This window comes from Carya illinoinensis, chromosome 5, assembly GCF_018687715.1.
Source record: "Carya illinoinensis cultivar Pawnee chromosome 5, C.illinoinensisPawnee_v1, whole genome shotgun sequence".
NCBI lineage: Eukaryota > Viridiplantae > Streptophyta > Magnoliopsida > Fagales > Juglandaceae > Carya > Carya illinoinensis.
In genome coordinates this window covers 33,338,103-33,350,615 of record NC_056756.1, presented here as the reverse complement: position 1 = coordinate 33,350,615, position 12,513 = coordinate 33,338,103, and the positions used below count along the sequence as shown (strand labels likewise).

General features: G+C 34.1%; 1 protein-coding gene and 1 long non-coding RNA gene across 2 annotated transcripts; both read right to left on the bottom strand.

Annotated features, from left to right (window-relative positions):
* Window positions 1-261: 261 nt before the first annotated feature.
* Window positions 262-5,172, bottom strand: LOC122310890. The gene is made up of 2 exons (XR_006242698.1): window positions 3,260-5,172; window positions 262-748 (listed from the first exon to the last, which is right to left on the bottom strand). It is a non-coding gene; the product is annotated as an uncharacterized LOC122310890 (long non-coding RNA).
* A 2,929-nt stretch (window positions 5,173-8,101) lies between these two features.
* LOC122311909 (RNA-binding protein 48) lies at window positions 8,102-10,939 on the bottom strand. The gene is made up of 9 exons (XM_043126679.1): window positions 10,498-10,939; window positions 10,250-10,333; window positions 10,087-10,167; window positions 9,773-9,912; window positions 9,525-9,642; window positions 9,385-9,442; window positions 8,898-8,960; window positions 8,568-8,784; window positions 8,102-8,400 (listed from the first exon to the last, which is right to left on the bottom strand). The coding sequence occupies exons 1-8, from the start codon at window positions 10,557-10,559 to the stop codon at window positions 8,713-8,715; spliced, it is 678 nt and encodes a 225-aa protein (XP_042982613.1). The 5' UTR covers window positions 10,560-10,939; the 3' UTR covers window positions 8,102-8,400; window positions 8,568-8,712.
* Window positions 10,940-12,513: the final 1,574 nt, after the last annotated feature.

Sequence of the window (12,513 nt, the reverse complement as noted above, 5' to 3'; positions counted from 1 at the left end):
AAATAAAGATAGTCTTATGTATTCTAAGTTGTAATACTCCCCTTCAAGATGGACTATATATGTTTATTAGTCCCATCTAGCTAATGAGATGATTGAACTGATACAAACCAAGTGACTTGGTTAGAACATCTGCTATGTGATGGTTGGACCTCACATGAAACAGTTTAATATCTCTAGCTTGTAACTTTTTCCTTACAATGTGACAATCCAATTCAATATGTTTTGTCCTCTCATGATAAACTGGATTAGAGGAAATATGGATTGCAGCTTGACTATCACAATACATTAGAGCAGCTTGAGAATGAACAATGCCAAAATCTGTCAATAAGTTTTTCAGCCAAGTTATCTCATAAACAGCTGCTGCCATTGCTCTATAATCCGACTCAACAGAGGATCTAGAGATGGTATGCTGCTTTTTTGACTTCCAGCTAGCTAGATTGTCCCCCAAGAAAATAGTATACCCATAGACAGACCTTCTGGCATCAGGGTGCTGCCTAATCAGAATCTGTATACACTTTCAGTTGAAAATCAGTTGAGGCAGAGGAGAAAAATAAACCTAAACCAACTGTGGTTTTGACATACTGAACAACTCTGTGAGCTATTGCCATGTGTGGTCGCCTTAGCTTATGCATAAATTGGCTCAATTTCTGAACAGAAAAGGCAATATCTGGCCTTGTGATGATTAGATATATCAACCTGCCAATTAACCTTCTGTATTGTGATGGATCTGCCAACTCCTCACTAGTGCCTGCACTTAGAATTAGATTTTGCTCCATTGGAGAGCTTTCTGGTTTACAACCACTTAAACCATAATCATCTATAATTTCCAAAGAATACTCTCTCTAACAAAGATGAATTTCGTTAGAATTTCTGGCAGCCTCAAGGCCCAAAAAATATTTCAAGGGTCCTAAATCTTTCAACTTGAAATGAACGTTCAGATATTCCTTTAAAGAATCTATAGCTGAGGCATCATTACTTGATATTAGAATATCATCAACATATAATGAGAAACATGATAACTGAGGCACCTTCTACTTTGCTGAAAAGGGGTAATCTGACTTGGATTGAGTAAATGCCAACAAAGTTGAGAAAAACTTTGCAAACCATTGTCTTGAGGCTTGCTTCAAGCCATACAAAGACTTTTTGAGTTTACAAACCAATTTTGACTCCCCCTTGCTATTAAAACCATATGGCAAAGACATGTAAACTTCTTCTTGAAGACCATCATGTAAGAAGGCATTATTCACATCCAATTGAATAATAGGCCAACTTTTGATAGCAGCTATGGATAAAAAAATCCTAACTATTGTAAGGTTGGCAACTGGAATAAAAGTCTCATAGTAATCATAATCAAACCCCTCCATTTGAGTATACCCCTTAACTACTAATCAAGCCTTACACCTCTCCACACTGCCATTAGATTTAAGCTTCAACTTGTACATCCATTTACAATCCACAGGGTATTTTCCATTAGGTAAAGGAACTAATTCCCAAGTTCCATTTTGTTCTAAAGCTGATATTTTAGGCTACATAGCATCTCTCCATTCAGGGTATAAAATGGCTTGGGAGTAAGTTTTAGGTTCAATTATGATAGAAGTAGCAAGAACAAAGGACTTATGAGAGGGAGACAATCTGTCATAGGTCAAATATTTGCTGATTGGATGAGAAGTACTTGATGAATCAACAACTTGTTAATCAGAGAAATGGGATGAATGCAAAGTAGCCTATTAACAATGATAAGAATGAGGATACGAAGGAGGATGTCTAGGCCTAGTTGATCTTCTGGGAGGACTATTTTCTGTGTAAGGAAATGAAGTAGTAGAAATAGGATTAGTTTCTGGAAGGGAAACAGAAATTGGAAAATCAGAGTTTGGGGCAGGAATTGGAAGAGAACAACTAAGAGAATTGTTCTTGGAAATTTAAAGGAAATGATCTTGGGCAGATAATGGTGTTGAAGAAGAAGAATCAAAAGGAAAAGCTTCTTCATGAAATACTACATCTCTAGAGATGTAGCAAGTCTGGGTCTCTAGGTTTAGTAACTTATAACCCTTAACACCAAGGGGATATCCTAGAAAGACAGACTTCATAGCTCTTGGAGAAAATTTTGAACGATTATGAGAAAGTGTTGAACTAAAACACAAACAGCCAAACACTCTCAGATGTGAAAAGAAGGCAGTTTGTGATATAAAAGCTCAAAAGGAGTCTTATTCAAAAGAAGAATACTCGTGGTTCTATTAATGAGACAAATAGATGTGAGTATACTGTCACCCCAATAACAAAGAAGAAGTTTAGCATGAAATAAGAGAGACCTTGCCACATTGAGAATGTGTTGATGTTTATGCTCTACAACATAATTTTGTTGTGGAGTGGCAACACAGCTCAATTGGTGAAGGAGCCCTTTAGAAGTATAGAAAGCTTTTAGAGCAAATTTAGGGCCATTATTAGACCAAAGGGCTTTGATTTTGACACTGAATTGAGTTTCAACATGAAAGAAGAAAGACTGCAAAAGAGAAGCAGTCTTAGATTTAAGTTTCATGAGATATACCCAAGTTGCCTGAGAGAAGTCATCTACTATTGTAAGAAAATATCTAAAACCATCATAAGTAGTTGTTGTCATGGGTCTCCATATATCACAATGCACCAAATCAAAAGAGGTAGTACATGTATGATTACCAATTGGAAAGGATAAGTGTTTTTGTTTAGCAAGAGGACATGTAGTACAAGAATCAAACTTGGAATTTGAAATAGGAATGTGTTTATGTAAGAGTTGTAATCTAGAAAAAGAGGGATGCCCTAATCTAAAGTGCCATAAGGCTACATCAGATTGAACATAAGAGCAAGTAGAGAAAGAAGAATCCCTGGGAATAGCAGATGAGCTGGGAACAATCAACTTATAGAGACCATCTTGCAATTCACCCATCCCAATCATCTTCGAAGTTGCTAGGTCCTAAAGAAACATTTATACGCTTGAAGAAGTAAGCAACAGTTGAGTGTTTGGGTTAATTTGCTGACTGAGAGAAGGTTGAAAGAAAAAGTAGGAACACAAAACATTGGTTAGAATGAGGGAAGGGCTTAGGATGATATCACCAATGTGTGAAACCTCAACATAGGTACCATTGGGTAGCTTGACTGAAGTAGAAACTACAGTAGGTATGCTGGTATAAAAACTAGGAGAAAAAACCATGTGATCTAAAAGCTCCACTATCAATGATCAAAGAACAGCAATTAACTAAACTGGTAGTAGCACAAATGTTGTTACCTGAAAAGTTTGGAACTAGTGCCATGTTGACTGAGGGAATGGCATTGTTGACAGAACTGGCAGGAGAGGAAGCTGGTTTTAGCAAGGCCAGCAGTTATTGGCATTGTTCCATAGTCAGGGGCAGAGTAGATGAACCCTCAGTGGTTTGGACTGTATTAATAGAGGCAGGTCCACATTTTGCCTTGTCTCAAAACTTATAGTTTGGAGGATAACTGTGGAGTTTATAACATATGTCAACTGTATGTCCAAGAATACTACAGTAACTACAGGTGACTTTGTAACATACGAACCTAGAATAAGACTTTAGATTAATTCAGTTAGAATTTATTTATTTATTTATTTAATTATTATAATTATTATGTTATTATTTTATTTATTCATTTTATTATTTACTTATATTTTTATCAGATGCTTATAATTATTATTTTTTGTTAAATGAGATAATAAACCAGATTAATTAGAGTTTTTAAGGTAGTTTCCTTTATCTTGTATTCTCTATTATTATTGGATGGGTTTCAATTTTTTTTTTTTTTTTGTTTTGAAAAGATTTTAAGATCAGAATCAAATCAGATCTAGCTAATCTCCTAATGAACCACGTAAGTAAGAAACCCTCCCTCATTAAAATCCCACCAAACCCTCAGATTAATCATTCAGAATTTTAATCGACAAAGAGGGAAAAGAAAAGAAAGTACTTGTGCAACCCCTTCTTTTTTTTTTTTTTTTTTTTAACCCAGCCACCTTGTCGGAGCACCTTCAATTGTGCACAAACACTGCCAGTCAGCCCACTTCGTCGAACACCCCACTATCTAGTAAGCCACTGCAGTCTGCCACCTCTCTCTCTCTCTCTCTCTCTCTCTCTCTCTAGTGTTTCTCGGCTTGTCAGTTTTCTCTCTCTTGTTGCACGTTACTTTTCCTTAGCAAGCCTCAAATCCCATCGCATGGCCTTCTTTCTCTAGCAAATGATTATTTCCTTTGTTCATGTCCTTTTATTTCTTTTACTTTACTGAAAGGCACATGCAAGTTTTGGTTACTACACAAATACCCTCCAACCCACTATACCTAACCTTTCTGTAAACTGCCTCGTAAAGGAACTTTTGGTGAGGTTACCTCTTTACTCTCTAATAACTAGACCGACTTTATGTTTTAAACCTATATACGTGGGTTATTTTTTTTCCTTGTGGGCTGGGCTTGAGGTTAATTAGACATGTTTCATTAATATGAACTTTTATTTTAAATTGGGTTTGATTTTAGTATATTTCAAAAATTTATCTTAATAGTTAAATGAGTTAATTTCTTGTAGACTTGATTATTTTATTGGGTTGGTTGTATTTACAGCAACTGTTTTAGTAACTTTAAATGGATTTTTATGTAATTGGGGCTGGGTTGAAATTTAAATCAGACCAAAGTTTTACTTAAATAAATATATTAGTCTTAGACTCTTTCTTTTATAGAAAATATTGAAGGGCTTTTAAGCATATTTTAAAGTATTCTTTTATATTGTTACAGCTTATTATCTTAGTTAATATTCCAATTGACCTTTAATTTTTTTTTTTTTATAAAATTATTAAGATTATGATATGCGTTTTGGAATAATATTATTTTATGTAATATTTTTATATTTGAATATTTATTAAATTATCTCTATGGTAAGATTTTAAGTAATTAGATTGCTAAGACATGTTTTCTAGAAAGTTTAGTAACGTCTAGTGCCTCGTATAGGTCACGAGCTACGACGTGAGATTTCGGAAGTAGTGTTAAGAGGTAAATAGTATAATCATATAAATGTATGCGTAATGTAAATATTATAATTGGGTATGATAATATGATATGGTTTTGATGGTTATCTACGTTGTGCTAAGAGCCAAGTCAAGGTTAGACCGCTTTCACAAACTTCTATGAATTACGATGATTACATGAAAGTAAGCTTATATATGTTATGCTATTATGGATTGTTGATTGATGGATTGAATGTTACTAAAATCACATGGAAGCCATGATATGATCATATTATAATTTAAGATAAGTATGCTATGAATTAAAATAGCCAGATCATGCATGCTATATTCATGTAGTACTTAGACCATGCATGCCATGTATTGTTCATGCAATAACTTAAGTCGAGCATGCTATGTAATAAATAGCTATATCATGTATGTCATGTTCATGTAGTTCTCAGATGATGCATGCCATGAAATGTTATAAAATGTTTGATCATGTTAGGGCATGTCATGTTATGCTATGCTAGGTACAAGAAAATACCCTGTATAAGTTACACAAGTTAAGTGAAACACGAATTCAAGCGTATTTCACTCCATGTTATACAAGTTAAGTAAAATACGGACTCAAACGTGTTTTACTCCATGTTATACAAGTTAGATGAAATATGGATCCAAGCGTGTTTCACTCCATGTTATACAGGATAGGTAAAACATGGACTCAAGCATGTTTTTTCCATGCCATGCAAGTTAAGTAAAATACGGACTCAAGTGTGTTTCACTCCATGTTATGCAAGATAAGTGAAACACGGATTCATGCGTGTTTCACTACATGACAAGTTATGTGGTGCCATGAACTCAAGAGTGATTCACCATGTAATAAGTAAAATTCAAGATAAACAAGTTACTCATGCATTCACGATTCATGTTTGTCATGATTATGTATGTTTCCGCTCATTTTAATGAAGTATAGACATGTTATAAGAATCTATGAATGTTATATGTAAGTTATGATGAGGCTTTAAAAATCAAGTTTATGCTAAGCTAAATAATATTTTACGATATAATGTGCTATTTACTAAGTATTCGACTCATTTTTTTTTTTTTTGTTGTTTGTCTTTCTATTTTCTTTTATGTTGATTGCCACAAATGGTGATTATGATGATGCAAAGATGGATGGCCAGGAGTAGTTCTAGTATAAAGACTTAGAGAGGAATAAGTGTCTTTTACATAAGGATTAAGCTTTCTTTTACGTCATTTCAATAACTAGTCTTGTTTTATACTAGCTCATGTTTTACTTTATTTTCAGTTTCAAGATTATTTTTTTATCCTTTCATTTAAGTTTTTCAATAAATGAGGTATTTCAAATTAATGAGTCTCTTTATCGGGCATTTTTTCGTATATGTTAGTAACGTCTCTAACATACGGGAACGAGGTGTTACAAACTTTGCTACGTGTGTTTGCCTTAAGATTCTTAAAAGAATTATTTGGTTTAGCAGCTAAGGCTATAGACTCAACAGAGGCAGAAGATGTATATATTTGGCTATCGAGCCTTTGAGGCTCTTCTTGTACAACAAGAAAGAAAACTTTGTTAACAGATGGAAGGGGATCCATAATCGATATTTGACCCCTCACAGAATCAAAAGCATCAGTAAGCCCCATCAGAAATTTCATCACATAATGCTGATGATGATAAGCAACAAAAGTTTTTGAAGAATCACTTTGCAACCTCTACAATGACAAACAGGCAAGGGTTGATAATTCAAAACTCATCCCAGAGCACCTTTAAATCTATGAAATAGGTGCTAACATCATTCTGATTTTGACGTAAGGCAAAAATTGCAGTTTGCAATTCAAAAATTCGAGGTCCATTGCCTTAAGAAAATCTCTCCTTCAACTCAAGCCACATCGCACGAGAAGAGTCAATATAAATGACACTCTGAGCAATCTTCAAAGATAAAGAATTGAGAAGCCAGGAAAGAGCAATTGTGTCACATTTGTTCCAAGGAGAAAACAGAGGATCATCTTTTTGTGGAATAGAAATAGAACCATCAATAAAACCTAGCTTATTGCATGCTTTCAAAGAGAGAAACATAGATTGCAACCATGAATGATAGTTGTTGGTAGTTAATTTTTCACTAACTAAAAGAATACCAGGATGATCAGCAATTATGAGAAAATAGGGATTACTTGGATCGGATTCAACATTAGCAATGGAAGGATTAGGAGGAACAGGATCAGCCATGATCGAAAGGAAATGGAGAGAGAATACCTAATTTTTGTCTAATACCATGTCAAAATACTTCAGCTTCCAAATAAAAGTAATTCATTTGTATTGAATTGAATTGTTGCAGTACAAAACTGCTTTATATATAAAGTTGAGGTAAGCTAAAGAAACACGACAACTATATTGACTTAAACTTTAAATAGAAAGATAATTAACTTCCTATATATGTACATGTGTGAAATAAAGATAGTCTTATTTATTCTAAGTTGTAATATGATTCTCCAAAATAGGTTGAAAGATGCAACTAGAGACGAGGGTCTCCTGGATGGAGAGTGAGGAATCAATCCATTTTAATGGTGCTTGTGAGCCGCGAGGACGACAGAAAGTGGTAGATCTAACCTCCAAGAATATGAGCTAAAAGGGAGAAAAAGAGAAAAAGGAGAAGAGAAGGGAGATGAGAACAAGGAGACGATAAGAAAGGGACAAGTGCATACGTTTGGTGCTTTTTATCAGAGAATACAGTGTTCGTAACTTCGTGTGACAGAGATAAAGGGAAACATAGCCTATGTTGTGGATTCTTGCATTATTTGTGGGTTCATGTGTAAGGAATTTTGTTTTTTTTAGGGTTCATGTGTAAAGAATTTTGTTTTTTATCAGTTAACGTTGAAGTTAGACAACTCTTGTGCATACTATGGTGCTTGTATCATTAGAGTCTGGCAGCCATTTTTGTAAGGTCATACTCAAGCAACTTATCATGGCATCTGCATTCATACATCTTATAATTTTCATGATAACAGTTCCAATTGCATTCCAGCTATGCTTATATCTAGGCTTCTGCATACATCTTTTAACAGTAATAACATGAAGTCCTGAGAGATGGGCAGAGGGAAAACCAAAAAATAGGAAAGCTGAAGAACAGATACCATGACGTCATTAATGGAAAACAAATGCTCCGGAGAAATACCATTCAACTTCGCCAATCAATTACAGCATTCATCCCAAAGATTATGGCACCTGAGTTTCTAGGTGTGCTAGGAACTTAAAATATAGCTTAAAGGCAGGACTCGAGCAAGTGAGACATCTGAAGAATTGGTGATTCCTCTTCATTTTCCATATAGAATAAATTGTAGACAATATATGATCTCCTTTGACTTACCAAAAGCAAAATACTACGATTATGTGAAACTATCTTTATGTACCTATAACAAAAAAGATTTTTACCACGTTATATATCATAAAGAATACAAGGATTACATAACTAAATACACTTAGAAAGACCAAAATGATAGTAATACAACCCTCATAAACTCAAAAAAAAAAAAAAAAAAAAGAAGAAGAAGAAGAAGAAGAAGAAGAAAGAAAGTACCATCTACATTATCAAGATGTGATGGATGGTTGCTCGCAGGTGCAGTCAACACGTGCACATGTGGGAGGCAAAAAGCTGAGGTGAAACAAAAAATAGAAAAACATTTTTCTGGATGCTAATCAGTCTGACCACCATTCACAATCCATTAGATTCTTCTTCTGTTGTCTACTCGTGTTTTCTTTGGTGCAGGTTGTAGATGCTCACTACTTGATTGAATCTAAACAGAAAAAAGTTGATTGCCAAATTAAACAAATAAACAAAAATCATATTCCAAAACTCCACACTGATGAGAAGTTTCTTAAGGCATGAGTATATGGATTGGGTTATCACCTTATTGAGCTTCTCTCTTACCAACTGAACTGTGTGATTCATCGATTGAGATGCAAAATAATCCTGAAGTAAAAAATAAGACCCGAATCAAATCTCAGACTTGGGGCATGTACATCAGGCAACTTTTACAAACTTTCATGAAACGACCCAAGTTTAACAGTCTAGTAACATAGGAGCCAGATATAAAATCCAACATAGATTCACAAAAGATTATGTGTGGTATCTCGCTATATAGATGCAAAAGAAAACACATTTTCTTTTAAGAGGGATAAACTGCAACCGCAAAGTATACAGTAAGCCAAATGCTTTAAGTCGCTAACTGACTGAGGGAGATACCAGAAAATGGATGTTCTTATTAGGATACGATGGTGCGAATCATAAAAATTCTATTTCAAGCAGGATTTCTTGCTGTGGTTAAAAAAAATTTCCATTAGTTAAAAAATGTAAATTAGAGAGTGTCAATAGAGGTTTGTCAATAGTGACAAACCTGGTCAGAGGAAACCAGTGTGAGCGGAGAAGAATTATTAACAGAATTTCCAGAGTCCCTATGAAAAAGAAAAGAAAAATCATCAGTACTGCAACAGAAACACCTGCATAAGGTTTTTGAATTTGGAAATATGAAATTACCTTCGGTTAGAGTGTCCCACTTGGGGGAGGCAGTTCATTTGTGAGGGAGTTACAATCAACGAATTCTCAGTGGAAGAAACACTGGGGTCCAAAACCTTGATCCCTTTTGATCTCCCGGCTGAGAACAGAACGACAACACAGACAAGAAACAAAATTGTACAACAAGGGATTCATTTCTGAAAGATGAAGATGTCCCCAAGTATGCAGCACACAAACAGTTATGTTCCTAATATGGCATTAACACTTACGATTTAATCGAGTCAGAACTTCCCTTGTCCTGCCTTCTAGTTTATCCTTCGTGTCAGAAAGACTCTCATACTGTGGAGCATACGAAACCTGCAGCCGATTTCCGAGAAAAACAAACTCGTCCAATTTTCTTTTCGCAAACCTTTGAACCCCAAAAATACCAAGGAAAAAAAAAGTAGTTCAACACCTAATAAACAAATATCATTCTAAACTTATTGTGCAGGCTAACAAAAAAAAAAAAATCCTCTAGTGATGTTCCTAATCTGGGTTTTACTCATTAAAATGAGAGCATCACAGAAACTATACGATCTATCACCTGGCGTTGCTGACCAGACGGAATTTGATCCAGTAAACATCAGTGAATTGCTCACATTCTTCTTCATCCATTGGTTTACACCTGAATAACCAGAGTAAAACTAGTAAATCAAGGCAATTAACATTGATTTAAAAAAGAAAAGGGGGGAGAAAATGTTACGTACTCTTCAACTTCTCCATATGAAGCGAACAATTTGAGCAATTCGTCACCACATCCTAAGGCCGGAATGTTCCTCACAATCAGGTACCTATTTTAATCCCAAAACGACGGAAATTTTATGGAACTAAAAAATTATGCGTAGGGTTCGCTCACTCCCTAAACTCGTTTATTCCCCAGTTTTTTTTTTTTTTTTGGTGGGGTTGGGGTACACAGAAACAATAAAAAAGAGAATATTCGAAAGAAAAGCCTGACCTGGATTCGTCGCATACGGTGTAGACGCGAACAGCCGGAGGCTCGTCTTTGTAACGAGGCATCTTATTTACTTTCTTCCTTTGGTTCCCGAATTCCGAAACTGCGGAGCCGTTTCTGTATAGAGCTAATCGTCGAGTTCAGAAGCTGATGAGTATTGCGCAGTCCTTCTTCCGTCGAGTGATGGGTTGGTGCGGTTTGAGGAAATCATCGTCGAGTGACCTAGCCTTGGAGTGATGGGTTTCTTTGGATTGAAGAACGAAAGCCGTTGAATGAGGAAGTCAACGTTGAGTGATGGGTTGCGGCAAGCTGAAGGAGTCGCCGTCGTCCAAACCTCGATGTCGAACGGAGTGTGAGAGCAGAGTTCTGTTTTGAGAAATGAGTTTGTTTGTCGAGGAAGGCTGGGTCACGGGGGAGAGAAGATTGCAACATTACAATTTATGGCCTTTTGGTCATTTCACGTACTACCAGCGTGGAGGCGTGGTCGCTGTGTTAAAAACCAGGCTAGGAATGGTATTTTCCGTTCGTTGAATAAATTTACCATGCCGCTTCGCTCTGAATGAACGCTCATTTTATTTTTTTATTTTTAAAATTAATAATTAAAAAAGTAATGGTTAATATATTGGTGTATTTTTTTTTTGTAAATATTTAAATATATTAAAAAAATAATATAAAAATAAAAATATAAAATTATGCTAAACGGCACGTCTAACGATCATTACTACGCGGTAGTCTAACCTAGCCTTTGTTTGTTTGCCTGTAGCCCGTAGATCAACGTTGTAGTAGGGATGAAAAAGAAACAGATGAATTGGTAAATCAGATCGAACGAAGCTACCTAGTGAGTTCAGTGAGTTGGGTTCAATTCTAAATTGGTTTAGTTTGATATCGATTCTATTTTTTTTTTAATTGGTCGAAATTGGTTTAATTTTATTTTTTTATTTTTTAACACCAGACCGAACTGGTTTATATAAATATATTTTTTAATTTTTTATGTTATATAGATAAAATTTTATATATTAGATATAAAAAGTATATATAAAATAATCTTGTATTATAAGATAAATTACTAATTAAAATAACATTAAATTTTAAAATCCTATATAAATAACTATATATTATCATAATAGTAGATAGTATTAATAGTTATACTAATACAATGTTACTATATATTATAATATATCATTATAGTCTATAATATAATTATAATAAATATTATAATATACTACAAGATATTATCATTATATTATATACTATAATATATAGCATATTATATAAATTATATATATAATATACCGATAAAATTAGACTGAACCGGATTAGAATCGATAAAATCGAAAGTATCGATTTAGGAATATAATCGGTGTGGTATGTCCAAAATTGGACCGAACCAATTCAATTATACTCCTCAATGTCAAATTACTTAATTTGAATATGAAATGAATCACTCGCTTTGAATTGAAATGGAAACTTAGATAGATGAAAATAAAAGGCATACGACAACTTAAAAATGTTATAATTCTCAAAATTATTATATTGACATATAAATATGTGAATACAAACGTGTGATTTTATTTAGTCGAAATAACGGTATTAAGTAGTGTTTTTAGGGCCTGTTTGGGATTGCGGTAAGAGGTCTAAAAAGTGCGGTAAAATAATATAAAATGCTTATATAATAAAATTTATCCGTTTGATAGTTTTACATTAAAGTATTTCTAAACCAAAAGAAAGTAGAAAATTAAGTTTTAACAAAAACACCAAAGTGATACTTTTTGTCAGAAACACTTTAGAAAAAATAATCCTTATTAAACCGTGCTATGTACATTACGAAAATGACATTCATCATTTTAGTACAATGACAACTTTGCCAATCTATATTTTTTAATATTCCCGTATAATTACTCAAGACTTTGCCTATCAATATTGTTCATTCTTCTCCTATCACTTATGCATTATTGAAGAAATTTTCGTTTTCATTATAATTATTGAAAAATCTATTAAACTATTTTCATTATTATTTTA

What these genes read in the sequence shown, in the direction of transcription:
- LOC122311909 (XM_043126679.1), bottom strand. Translation starts at nt 10,559, where the DNA reads ATGCCTCGTTACAAAGACGAGCCTCCGGCTGTTCGCGTCTACACCGTA. An exon ending in AGTTCTGACTCGATTAAATC is followed by an intron (nt 9,643 to 9,772) that starts GTAAGTGTTAAT and finishes TTCTGTTCTCAG; the next exon opens with CCGGGAGATCAAAAGGGATC. An exon ending in TAAGAGAGAAGCTCAATAAG is followed by an intron (nt 8,785 to 8,897) that starts GTGATAACCCAA and finishes TTTTCTGTTTAG; the next exon opens with ATTCAATCAAGTAGTGAGCA.